A 13,702-nucleotide genomic window follows, 5' to 3' on the forward strand; every position below is an offset into this window, starting at 1 on the left:
AAAAAAAAAAAAAAAAAAAAAAAAGAATGGGGTTCCTACTTAGCCTCATTTAATTTTTTTGAGGCTAAATAAAACAACATTAAACTCCCAACACAGAACTGCATTCATCAAGTCAGAGGTAGTTGAGACAGTCCAAACTTATTTAATAAGCCTACAAACCACCCCCACCATAATCCTGACAGCAGCCAAACACGTATCCATCTGTGCTCCCAGAGTACTCTCTAACCTGAGCAGTGGCATTCTCGAGTCTTTCAGTTCCAGCTCTCAGCAGGGGCCAGCAGACACCAGGTAAATAACGCGAGTCCTGCATTAGAGCACGGGCTGCCACCTTTCCTGCGAGCAGGTTCCCACTGAATGCACGGAGCACTCTCCCCTTCCTCCACACACCCACAAAGGCCCAGCACATGCCAGGCGCACTTCCGGGTGCTTGGAGGCTCAGCAAGACGCTCCCTGCTGCTGAGGCGCCCTTGGGCAGACCCGCAGCCTGGAAGATGAGAGTGAGAAATGAACTGTGTGCAAGAGGCAATGGAAACTGAAATCTTCCAACAGTCATTTCACCTCGAATCTTTCCTTTAAGGTAGAAATTCAATATAATGACAGGCTCTCCAAGTATCATTTCAAGAAATGTTAATCATGATACGGAATGCACTGCTTGATTTTTTGGTTCATTCAAGACCGTTTATTATAAAACAAACTCACGCCTCCGAATATTTCTACCCTTGGGCAGCAATGGGAGATATTTTGAGAAGTTAAATGACCTCGTGTCAGTCCTCCTACAAAACGAGGATCCTTGACAGTGGGAACACCCAAAACTCCGTAGGAAGATGGAGACAGCTGACGAGACCATGTTCTGATCCTGATGTTTGCATCGCTAGGAGTGGCAAACCACAACTAAATAAGCACTTCTGCGGCGAACGCAGTGCTGGCAGGTACAGCTAATTCTCAACTGAGTCTTCGAAAGCCACTGGGTGGGACGACAGAGTCCACGCAGAGGAGGGACAGGCATGCAAGTTAAGCCAGGAAGCTGGCGCCCAGGAGCAGACCCATTCCCTGGCCTAGGACACCAAGCCAAGCATGGGGTCAGGCACTAGGGACACAGAGGCAACTCCCAAAGCTGTTACAGGAGTGGCAGGTGACACCCTCAGGGTGTGGCTGAAGCTGGGATGGTGGAAAGCAGGCTCTGGTGGGTCGACCAGGGAGGAAAGATTTTTCTCACCCAAACCATAGCCCTCAGCCAGGCGCGGTGGCTCACGCCTGTAAGCCCAGCACTCTGGGAGGCCGAGGTGAGAGGACTGCCTAAACCCATGGGTTTGAGACCAGCCCTGACAACTTGGCAAGACCTCATCTCTACAATAAATTTTAAAAAAAAATCAGCCAGGCATGGTAGCGCATACCTGTAGTTCCAGCTACTTGGAAGGCTGAGGCGGAAGGATCGCCTGAGCCCAACAGGTCAAGGCTGGGGTGGCCAGGAGGTGCCACTGCACTCCAGCCTGGGCGACAGAGTGAGAGGCTGACTCTAAAAAACCAAAACCAAAAACAGAAAAAGCCACAACCCTCTTATGTGAGCTCTCACACAGATCACCCAGGACACTCAACTGGCCAAGCCACACAGGCCCCTCATCCCTCTGATGTGGAGGAGGAGCAAAGGCTTTCTGCTCAGGCGGTGAGTGACCCAGCCCTGCAACGGACCACATGTTACACTCCACAAGCACACTGCAGGCCCACAACGCACATGCCACTCGGAGGTAGGTCCAGCTAGCTGTTAAGGGTGTGCACAGGGCTTCTGGGAAGGTGGTGTGATGGAGCAGAAAAGGCAAAGGCCCCAGAGGAGGCCAACGTGGAACGTTCACTAAGGTGTGATGCTGGCGAAGTGACTTCCTCTATGCTCAGAAATAGGCACACCTGCTTCCAAGCTGTGACGAGCAAAGCCATGAGTGTTTCTCAGTGGTAGCTCCTGGGGTAGGTTCTAAGCAAGGTCTGGTCTTTCCCTTTGCTTTTGCCCCGCTCCCCACCCTGTTTCTAATCTGAGGCTTTACCTGTTAGCACCCAACAAAGATCCTGAATCACTGCAGATCAATAAACGTTGACTCAAATGATAAATCATGAATATAGGTCTTCTTGTGCTTAGTTCAACTTAAATATTTGTTAAGGACTTACTGTGTGCCCAGCCCTGTGCTGGAGCTGCAAATACAGCATTCCAGCTGGTGCTTACACTCGCAAACAATCAGACCTCATCAAGAGGGAGCCAACACCTGCAGAGCCTCATCAAAGCTCGGTGGACAGCACTGTATGCCCCAGGCACCAGGAACGTCACAGCATAAAGGTCTCGGCAGTGATGCACCCTGGAATGTCCTTCCAATTTACACACGCCACACTCCGCCTCACTTCTCAGTACAGACAAGTCTGACTCGTGTTCTGCACCCTGCAGGGGCCTCAACGTGTCGACGCTACCTCTGGAACCAGAGCTACGGGACTCATGGGTTATGCTGCCTGATAATGAAATCTCTTAGAACAAACTCTGAGGGAAAGTGCACAGCTCTGGAGCCAGGCAGACCTGAGTCTGAACATCAGCCCTGCCATCCAGCTAGCCACATGACCTGGGCAAGGCCCTCTGCCACTCGGAGCTTCAGCTGTCTCATCTGTAAGACAGAGGTGTTACGATGTGCTTGAAGGAACCATTCCAAGAGTTAAACAAGACCATGTGTGAAAAGCACTTAATAAATGTGGGTGCCTACCACCTCTGTCCCCGTGTGGATTATGGCCATCTTCAGGCTGGTACAGAAACAGACAGAGGCACCCTCCAGGCCTGAGCTTTTCACACTGCCAGGTGTAGCCCAGCCAACAACCAGTGGATTGTGACAGCAGCAAGACGAGATCATCACCAGCATTTTGTGAATAAACAGAATAGACCATGATATTTCAGAATGCTTCCTACACAGCCACTTCTGTTCCCAGCACAAACACGTATTGAGTTTCCATACACAAGTACCTAAAATTTATTTCCTTTCACAAGTCAGAGTGAGAAAAAGTGCTAAAGTTGCACTTCCAGCCGAGAATGCGAAGACTCTACTCGGAAGCCCTAAAAACAGACGAGGCAGAAGCTGAAGACTCTGGTCCTGTCTGAACCCTCTCCCTTCCTGAGACCCTCCTCCAGTGTCATGGGTTCCAGGTTAGGGAATCCAAGGGGTAAGAGTTCACAGTCAAATGAACACCGCAGGACAGCCTTTGCAGAAGTCAAATGCTCACAGGTATGAACAAATCACCACGTGCTGAATAAAGGTGCCCTTTAAAGTGGGCCCCAAACACTCCCACCCAGCACAACCAGAAAGGCCAGCCCAGCATCCCTGCCAGTGGCCAATTCACAGGCCGACATTCATTGGCTTCAGCTACAAGCTTCAACCTACAAACCCTTGTCATTCAAGGAAAAAGATCAGTGGAGTCAGTCTCAGGTTCTAAGGCAGAAGCAACAAACACCAAGAATCCCAAAGGCTCATTCTCAAGGGTACAGACAAGTCAGCTTTATTTAAGGGATTTAGCCTCATTTCAAATGATACTTGAGCCGGGCTCGGTGGCTCAGTCTGTAATCCCGCGCCTTAGGAGGCTGAGGTGAGTGGATGGCCTGAGCCCGTGGGTTCGAGACCCGCCTGAGAAACTTGGTGAGACCTCATCTCTACAATAAATCAAAAAACTTAGCTGGGTGTGGTAGTGCGTGCCTGTAGTTCCAGCTACTTGGAAGGCTGAGGCGGAAGGATCGCCGGAGGCCAGCAGGTCGAGGTTGCGGTGGCCGGGAGCGTGCCACTGCCCTCCAGCCTGAGTGACAGAGTGAGACTCCAACTCAAAAAAATGCACTAGTTGGGCTCGGTGGCTCACCCTGAATCCCGCACCTTTGGAGTGAGTGAGTGATTGCAAAACAAAACAAAAAAATCAAATGATACCTGAATTTTACCAAGTAGAGGAACTTTTCCCTCCAGAAAGTGGGGGAAGCGAGTGAGAAGAAGAAACAAGCCAGCGATCTATTCACAGGGAGTCACAGTCAAAGCCTCAACGAGGGTCACTGGCCAAGAAACAACTTTCCTTCTGCAGAGCCCCTTCCCTAAGCCAGGGGCGGTGCTGCAAATGGGGGCTCAGAGAGGCTCCACGGCCCTCACCCAAGCCAGGGAAGGCCAGGCTGGGGCTACTGGATGTGGAGGCGAGCTCTTCCCACCATATGACCTGAGAGGCGGCCCCTTTTGCCACACGGGCTCCCCAGCCCTCGCACCTGGCTCTGAGAGCTCTCTGGGGCAACAACCACACCCCCTCCTCGGCAACCACATCACCCTGGCACCAAGACCTGCCTAATCTACTACTCTCCAGGATTCTCTAGTTTCCGGAACTCTCTCGACCCTCTCATCTGTGTGTCTTGGGATGCCTCCACTTACGTATCGCACAGACAGCTCAAAATCGTCATGTCCCAAAGTAGAAGCCACTAACCGCCCTTGTGAAAGCTGCTCCCTCTGTGCCTTGGATCTCGGCTGGGGGCACCCTTAAAACCCTCACCAGCCTGCGGTTTGACTACGATTCCGTGCCACAGCCACAAAGCTGCCAGTGTCTCTCTTCGACCCCAGGCTCTCCTGCCTCCCAAGTAACTTAAAACTCACAGATGGATCTGCCCCATCCTCAACCCAAGCAAAAGCCTGCCACCACCCCCGGACCAAGCTCGTCCACCGGCGTCTAAGACCCACCACGACTTGGCCTCTCGGCCGCCTCACCCGCCATGCTCTCCCCTTTACTTTTGGCCCACACCACCAGCCCTTGCCACAGCTCCTGCCAATTCTGGAAAAGCACGTGCTGCCCCTCCCCCTCAGGCCTGGCTCGAGCTCCGCTGTTCCGTCCGTGTACTCTGACACCCAGAGCTGGGTCCAGGGCTGTCCTCCCTCCCTCCTGGCCAAGGCAACAAGTGCCGCATGCTCGACAGCACCCACAGACACATGCGTCTCCCATGAGCTGAGAGCCCACAGACAAATGCTGGGCCTTGTGTCACCACCCGTCTCCACACCAGCTCAGAGCCTGTGCAGTCCTGGTGCTCAGACACATCCCCTTTAGCGAATGGAGAAAAAGTCCCTGGGAAACAACGGGGTTCAACACACTCTTTCTCCCCTTGAGGGAATTCAGAAGGACCAGTTAGAGGGAAGTCTGGAAAGAGGGACATGGGAACTGAGTGAAGCCCAAGAGGACAAGAAAAATGAAGGCACAGGTGGAGAAAATGCCCTGAAAATGTAAAGAAAATTCAGTCTTACCAATCAATTAGGTAGATGTCTGGAGTTAAGTTGTTCTTCTTGAAATGAGCAAATAATTTTGGCAAGTTTTCTTCAAAGAACACCTCAAATGCAGCAAAATAAGTCAACATCTAGGGAGATAATGTGAAACAGACTAATAAACCAATTATCAGCACAAGTTCCCAATTTACCAAAAAGACGCTGTATTTATGCCCTCAGATTCTCTTCTTACGTGTACTCACTAGCACATCTTGAACGGCAGTCCCACTGTAGGCAGTACACAGGCAAAGTCTAAAAAAGCACAACTTCTAGTCTTTGCAATAACATCATTAGCTACATCTTATCAGTCTTCCATTTTCAAAAGAGCCCAGAGCAGGCGCGGAACCAGCCAAGGAAAGGCACCGCCTGAGTACATGGGGAAACTGGGACTGAGCCCATGCCGCCCCTCTGCAGAGGCCAGGCCGCTTCAGGCTCACGCCTTCCTGAGAGCCAGGCGTGCAGGGACTATCTAAAACTACCTGGAAAACCATGCATGCCACCCCTGGCCCCTGGCACTTCCAGAGGGACGGCACTACTCACATCTGAGGCAAGGGCACACTGCGCCAGCTGAAAGACACAGACCTTCAATGTAATGAGGGAGAAAACCCTCAAAGACAAGTCACAGCCTGGAGTTTACTAGAACTTGCTTTCCAACTTTTAATAGGTTTTGTAAGAAAACGAAACCCACAAAGCCTGGGAGCAGCACTCAGAGGAACAGAACTCTCACTGGACGGAAGAGGCACATCTGACGATGGCCCAGTTCTGGTCTACTGTCCACCAGCCGAAGCGTGGGCTAGATCCCAAGTCTGATCTAGTTTGCTCATCTTGACAAGGGGCTGTACTGTAGACCAGTGGCTCCCCACAGGGCAAGTTTGCCTCCCAGGGAACTCCTGCAGTGTCTGGAGATACTTCTCTGGTCCTCACGACTGGGTGGGGGAGGGCTACTCGTATTGGTGTGTGGAGGCAGGGTGCTGCTCACCGTCCTCCAGTGAATGAGACAGCCCCCCAGAGCTACCTAGCCCAAATGTCAACAGTGTCGCTGGTGAGAAACCCTGCTGTAAAGAAAGACTCCACTCAACATTACCAAGCTACGATTTTTCCTAAAAATATAAACTAAAATTCCTAAATACGGTTTCTAGCATATGTTTCCAAAGAGAAAGCTGGGGTCTTACCTTCAAAATCAGCAAAAATTTAAATGGGAATCATTTTATATATAAAAAGATAAAATTTATAGCCAGGAATTGTTTCCAGGAATTAATATAAGAAGCAATGTATATTAGTATCAATGAATTATTTAAAGTATAAGAATTGGCTGGGCACAGTGGCTCATGCTATAATCCCAGCATTCTGGGGGGATTCCTTGAGGCCAGTTTGTTCGTGACCAGCCTGGGCAACATAGCAAGATCCCATATCTCTACAAGAAATCAAAAAATTAGCTACATGTGGCAGCACACGCCTGTAGTCCCAGCTACTTGGGATGTTAAGGAGGGAGGCTCACCTGAGCCCAGGAAGTCAAGGCTGCAGTGAGTTGTGATCACGTCTGCCTCTGTACTCCAGCGTGGGCAACAGAGTGAGACATCACTCAAAAATAAATTAAATTAAATTAAATTAAATTAAATTAAAATAAAAGGTAATTTCAGCTTCTGACCATTTTTTTTCTTGGAAAGGTAAGAAAACTTTTAAACCTGACTGTGAAAGTAATATGTATAAATGCTCAAGTAGAAAACTTAGAAAATATATAAACTAGCCAGGCACGGTGGCTCACGCCTATAATCCCAATACTTTGGGAGGTGGAGGCGAGAGGACTGCCTGAGCAGTGGGTTCAAGACCTCGTCTCTACAATAAATAAATAATTAGCTGGGCGTGATGGCGCACACCTGTAGTTCTAGCTACTTGGAAGGCTGAGGCAAAAGGATTGCCTGAGCACAGCAGGTCAAGGCTGTGGTGGCTGTGAGCAGAAACAGAGTGAGACTCCGACTCAAAAAAAAAGGAAATGCGTAAACATTATTAATCCACAAATCCATACTAATTTTGCAGCACATTTCCTTTTCTTGTTATGTATAGTAGCCACTATTCTATTTTACATACTTAAAAAAAGTTTAACATTTTATGTAAAACACTTTCCCACATTGCAGCTCTCTGCAAACATCACTATTGCATTGGATATATTATTAGGTGTTAATTAACATTCTGTATCCCCCTTAGCCCCACTTTAAACTGTTTTCATAGTCACTATCATAAATGTGCATTGACTATCTTTGTACATAATGCTTTTTCTACGTTATCACTTTCTTAGAATTGATTCTTATAAGCAGAGTTGCATACTAGTGTTATTCACATCTACTGGTACTTAATACCAGACTGTCTACCAAAAGACTCTGCCAATTTATACTCCCCTAATAGCCATCAGTCTAGCAAAAGTTTCTAAATACTTTTTTAAAAAATGCACCTACTGCCCTGAGCAAGAAATACTCAGGAATCATAAGATATTAAGGAAAAAATATTTCCTAGCTTATCTAAACTATTAGATTGTTTCGGTTTTGACGTATTAGTGATAATTATTGGCAAATTATCAGCAAATCAAGACAATGCTAATTTAGAAGCCAATGAGTTTCTCTTCTGAATCTTCTTCTAAAAGAAAAAGAGGCTGATGGGTCTGTTAATTTGGTGACTTTCCATAGACTACAGAAAGAACAAAGGCTTAGGATTCAAATCTACGCTCTTCCACTTGCTAGATGCATGCCTTGGGTAAGTCACTTCACTCTGACCCTGGTTTCCTCAGCAGGACCATGCAGAGGACTCATCTGCTGAAGTACTAAGGGGCTTCTCCAGGGCACCGACAGTCACCTCCTTTCATTTATTCATTGACTCATCTACAGCAGGATATTAAACAAACTGCTGCCCTTTTTAAAAATAAAGGAGGCTGGGCGTGGTGCCTCAAGCCTGTCATCCCAGCACTTTGGGAGGCTGAGGTGAGGAGATTGCCTGAGCCCATGGGTTTGAGATCAGCCCGGGCAACTTGGCGAGACCTCATCTCTACAATAAATCAAAAATCAGCCGGGTTTGGTAACGCACGCCGGTAGTTCCTGCTACTCGGAAGGCTGAGGCAGAAGGATCGCCGGAGTCCAGCAGGTCGACACTGGGGTGGCTGTGAGCAGGCCACTGCACTCCAGCCTGGGCGACGGAGTGAGATTCCAACTCAAAAAAAAAAAGAAGCAGGGTTTTAGTTTTTTTTTTGAGTTGGAGTCTCACTCTGTCACTCAGACTGGAATGCAGTGGCCACTCCCAGTCACCGCAGCCTCGACCTGCTGGGCTCCGGCGATCCTTCCGCCTCAGCCTTCCGAGCAGCAGGAACTACCGGTGCGCGCTACCAAACCCCGCTAATTTTTTGATTTATTGTAGAAATGAGGTCTCGCCAAGTTGCCCGGGCGGGTCTCGAACCCGCAGGCTCAGGCAATCCACTCACCTCAGCCTCCCAAAGGTGCGGGATTACAGGCTGAGCCACCGAGCCTGGCTAGAAGCAGGGTCTTAAATCAGTCTCTCTCTCCAGCATTGGCACATGCAGAGCCCCAGTGTGGCTTTGACCAGCAGCGCAGTCTAATTATGAGATGTGCTATTTCACAGACCCAAACATGGATACTGCCACATAGCTCTGCCTGACACTGAGTGTGCATATTGATGCAGGGACCAGCCCCCCTCCCTCCCTCATGTCCCTCCCTCCCACATTTTCAGAAATATAGGGACTATCTTTCCAAAAGACTGCATTAAGAAATTCACACATACTTAAGTTCAACGGAATGCCCAGATAACCCTCCGCCTTCAAGTGCTACTTACTCTCAACATCTCTTCCTAAAGAGAAAGCACGTTCTTTTTTCCCACCGAAAAGACACACACCCCAGGGCAGGTATACAGAGAATACTCACAAGGCCATGGTCCACTCGAAAAAATGCCATTTGACAGGGTTTATTCAAAAGATTAGAAAAAGCAATGAAGGCATCTGCAGTATCTAAGTTCAAGATCAACACCGCTGCTACAAATGACATACCCTGCACCTGAGGAAGGAGAGAAAGGTATGTTAAACTAACAGTGGCCACCAAGGTCAGAGCAGCTCGTTCATTTCATCAGAGGGGATCCAAACATCCTCACTTCAGAAGGGTCCATGCAGCCACGCTCCCGCCACCACTCAGCACCACCACTCAGACACATCAGCTACCCAGTCAGCTCTCCTATCCACTAATGGGAAACCATAAACCAGCCCTCCCAGGCACTCTTCACTTAAAAGACTGTCCTGTTGTATGTCTAGTGTCTTGGTGCTGTACACATATATATCTAGCCTAATGTGCTTAACAGAAAACCATGTACATGCCGCAGAAATATCAGCAGATTTTAAAAATGATTACTGCTTTTATAATGGTTAAAGCTTTTGTAACATAGGAAAAAAATAACATGCAAAAAATGAAAATCACATCCAATTAAAATGTAATTAATGCCACAGAACAGCCACATCATCGCCATCTCTTTATGAGAAAACTGAGTCAATTCACTTACCATGAGACTTTTCATACTTGTCAACAACAAAAAAAATGAGTGCACTGACTTGACATCGACAGCTAAAATGTGCTGGATAATACATGACTTTCTTTTTAGATAATAACATTATAAAATACTGAGAAACTTCACTTACATAACCCACATCCGGTCGGTAACAAGTGTAAGCGCCCAAAATACTGTGCAACATGTCATGATATGGACCACCCTAAAAGGATCAACACACCAAAAACAACACATGCATAAGTATTGTTAGTGCTCAGAAAACACTTGATACTACTGTTACTACCACACCAGACACACCTATAGTTTTCAGAGGAGGAACTATTTGCCAAGCATTATACTAACAGCTTATATGCATTCTGGACTTCGACAAACTACCTACCAATTCCCAGCTTAGGAAGTCTACAACTCAATCTATGACCCCGCTTTGAAAAAAGTTCACAGGCCAGGCACAAGCATCACCCTGGAGAAATGCCATTCATTTGGCTCCTGCTATGTGACTGTGCTCCCCTCCGAAGTTCACCACGCTGGGGGCTCCCAAACCAGGTGGGTGCTCACTGTCATTCAGACTGTCTCCCCACTTACCCCTCGTGATCCTCCTTTCTGCCTCCCCTCCCTGGCCTATAGTTCTCTTTTTGGCTTTTGTGTTTTTCTGAATGGTAGGTGTAGAAAACATACTTGAAGTCTTGAGTTCTAGTAGCTACCACTTCATTTCAAACATTTTCCCAGCTCCCCCATCTCTCCAAGATTTCCATTTGCTCCTGTAACTACTTCCCAAAATTAAGTGCTGGAAATTTTTTTCCTCCAACCGAGCACAGAAGAAAGTGCAGAGATGCTTCACATTGATATTAGCGTGTCAGAAGACTACAAAAGGGATGGCTCTGTCCAAATCAAACACTTGCTGGCCATGTCTACCACGTACCTGCAGTTAACACAAAAAATAAAACTCATACGAGGGAGGTGACCAAGGAAGTCACTCCACAGACAGCTTACCAAAGAATGCCATGGGGCTGGGTGCGGGGGCTCATGCCTATAATCAATCCCAGCACTTGGGAAGCTGAGGCAGGAGAACTGTTTGAGGCCAGAGGTTTGAGAACAGCCTGCATAACAAAGCGAGGCCTCACAGCTACAAAAAACCAAAAAATTAGCTGGGCGTGGCGGTGTGCGCTGTAGTCCCAGTCCCTTGGGATGCTGTGACAAAAGGACAGCCTGAGCCTAGAAGGCTGAGGCTATGGTGAGCCGTGATCATGCCACTGCACTCCAGCCTGGCTGTCAGAGGGAGACTTGGACTCAAAATAACCAAAAAAAGAAAGCCATGGTGCAGATCTGCACATTCACACACATTATATAATAATAATACACACATAATAATATATATATATTACTATATCAGAAATAATCAGAGTGTGTGTATCAGAAAATGATGGTCCAGGGAGCCATGGCATCTTTTTTTCCTCACTGTAGCCTCGACCTTCTGGACTCAGGTGATCTTTCTGCCTCAGCCACCCGAGCTGCTAGGACTACAGGCACATTCTAACACGTTAAAAAACCTAAAAAGAGACACTTCCAAATCACAGCAGGACAAAGGAAGAGAAACCAGCCACGAGAAGGTGAGATGACGGCAACCAGGGCTGAGGGTGGGGGGCTTCTGCAGTGGCACCACATGCCAGCCGAAGGACCAGTGTGGCTGCAACAGAGTTGTATGCAGGCCACAGCCAGATGAGAAAAGCCAGAGGAACACACGAAACTTTTCTTAAAACCAGATTTGTCAACATAAAAGACCTCCTGCTACTGTCATTGCCCGCTTCCTTCTCACTCTGGTAACTTGTTTCAGGCATCCCAGCTTCCCCGTCCTCCCTTCCCACTGCCCGTTTTGAAAATTACCCGCTTTTGAAAACTGCAACTTGGGGAACCGCAGACTGCGGAGACACATGCCGAGGAACCCAGCGAGAAAGAGAAAAGGCAAGCTCTTCCTCCTCTGTCCCCCACCTCCCCCAAGAGAGATCCCCACAGCTCCAGCTCCTCCTCTTCCAAGCACATCTTTCTACGCCCAGACGATCGCCCGATAATTCCCGCATCCTGGAGGCTCTGAGAGGAACACCCGCCGGGCCCGTGTGTGGAAGCTCAGCCTGGGCTCCTGCAGGGCATCCGCCTTCTGGGCTCCGACCACTCGAGGGGCAGACCACAGGGACCCCGACCCTCAACGGCCAAGAGACCAGAAGCATGCACACAACGAATACCCCGAGAACCCCTGCCCCAGTTACAGGGCACGTTGTTCCCCTGCTTCAAGTCAGTTGTTCCAGAACTTCTCCTTTCCTTTGGAGCAGTTTCAATCTCTGCTCATTAGAAAAGGTACTAAGCCACTCTCTACCAGAGCTGAGAGATCCCCAAACTGGACGGAAAAATCTGGAATGAAACTCCCTTGGATACTGCCTGCCACTCGGACATCACACTCAAAGGAAAAGGCTCTTGGACATTTGTTTGGATTTAGTTGTCTTTTAGTTTCAAATTATGTTCAAGGAGGTTTAACAGTAACAAGATCAAGTAACTTGTTATGCGCCAAGTACTGTCAACAGCTCTGCTGGGCTGACATCACTCCACCTTATGAATAAAGTAAGGCTCACAGAGATGAAATGATCTACCCATGGCCATAAAGCCAGTAGGGAGGCAATCAGCGATTCAACCCACTCTGCTAGAAATAAAAGCAGCACTTTCTGGGCCCCCTCCAGAGCCCGACGATGAGGCATATGAACCATAGGGAAGGGCAGGGACTTGGGACAGTGTCCTGTCTAAGGGCAGGACACTGGAACGGTTGTGCGACAGCACCTCGGGGGCTGCAGAGGGTGGTGTGGACTGAGGCAGAACTAGACCAGCTGGACGAAGAGCAGAGAAGCTGAAAGGCCCAGTGGCAGACAAAGGCTCCTGAAAACAGGCTGTCCAGCCGAGGCGACTGCCTGCCACGAAACCAGGGCAGTGCTTGCAGGATTTATGAAGCCAGACACCAGGACCAAATTTCTGGAAGCATTACAGAGTCCCTCTTTCCTCTTTTGCAAAGACTTCTGAAGACCTGAGCGGAAATGTTTCTGACTGACTGAGAACCGAGGAAAGCCAGAGAATAAGGGCACTCCACCAGGCACCACTGGGTCCTCGCTCTGCCCTGAGTTGGTCCACGGCAAACCATGGATTGCAGCAGCAAACCATGGCTCCAATCCAGCAGGCACAGGAGCCAGGTGGAGCAGGGAGAAAAAGAAAGGGAAGCTGCAGACCTGGAACACGGCACCCTACGGCTCAGGACGCTCGACACTCAGGCTCTTGTGTCTCCTGCTTTGTGGAGTTATTCCGATACTGCAAAAATTCCCTGATCCTGGAAGCGGAAACCTCTCCTTAGTCCTCCTTCCTGCAAAGTACATGCGCCACCCAGCTTCAGTGCTCCCCTCTCCAAATGGGATGCTCCTTCAGATGCCTGGGCTCCGTCTGGTTCTCCGGCCTCTTCTCGGCTACAGGCAAGTGTGTCTCAGAGCTCTGTCCCTGGTGCTCTCCTTTCTCCAGCGCAGAGAGAAGTCTTACTCACGCCCATCCCCTCCAGCCCCCTGCCCCCCGCGCCGGTTCCGCTCAGAATAGAGCAACTATTCAGAGTAACCATTCGTAAGTAGGGTGCACGGAATTGCACTGTGTCCTTTGTTCATTCCTTTATCAAGGTCCTCTCTCCCAAAGGAACTAGGGATTCCCTGAACAATCCACTCTTTGACGCTTCCACTCTGGTCTTACTTCTGCCTGGAAGGCCTTTCCGGCTCTCTGGTCAGACTATCATTCAAACCTAGTCCAAGCACAGTCTGAGAGCCATTTCCTTCCTTTGT

General features: G+C 48.9%; 1 protein-coding gene across 2 annotated transcripts in view; it reads right to left on the minus strand.

Annotated features, from left to right (window-relative positions):
• TBC1D14 (TBC1 domain family member 14) overlaps positions 1-13,702 on the minus strand; it is a 109,717-nt gene that overhangs the window by 10,367 nt on the left and 85,648 nt on the right. For both annotated transcript variants that reach the window (XM_008056209.2, XM_021711427.1), the window contains exons 9-11: positions 9,979-10,050; positions 9,218-9,346; positions 5,277-5,386 (exon numbers count right to left, since the gene is read on the minus strand). In XM_008056209.2, the coding sequence (XP_008054400.1) occupies positions 5,277-5,386; positions 9,218-9,346; positions 9,979-10,050 (311 nt within the window). The remainder of the gene's footprint in view (positions 1-5,276; positions 5,387-9,217; positions 9,347-9,978; positions 10,051-13,702) is intronic.

The sequence above is a fragment of the Carlito syrichta genome, unplaced genomic scaffold, assembly GCF_000164805.1.
Source record: "Carlito syrichta isolate Samal-C Ts95f unplaced genomic scaffold, Tarsius_syrichta-2.0.1 Scaffold302277, whole genome shotgun sequence".
Taxonomy (NCBI): Eukaryota; Metazoa; Chordata; class Mammalia; order Primates; family Tarsiidae; genus Carlito; species Carlito syrichta.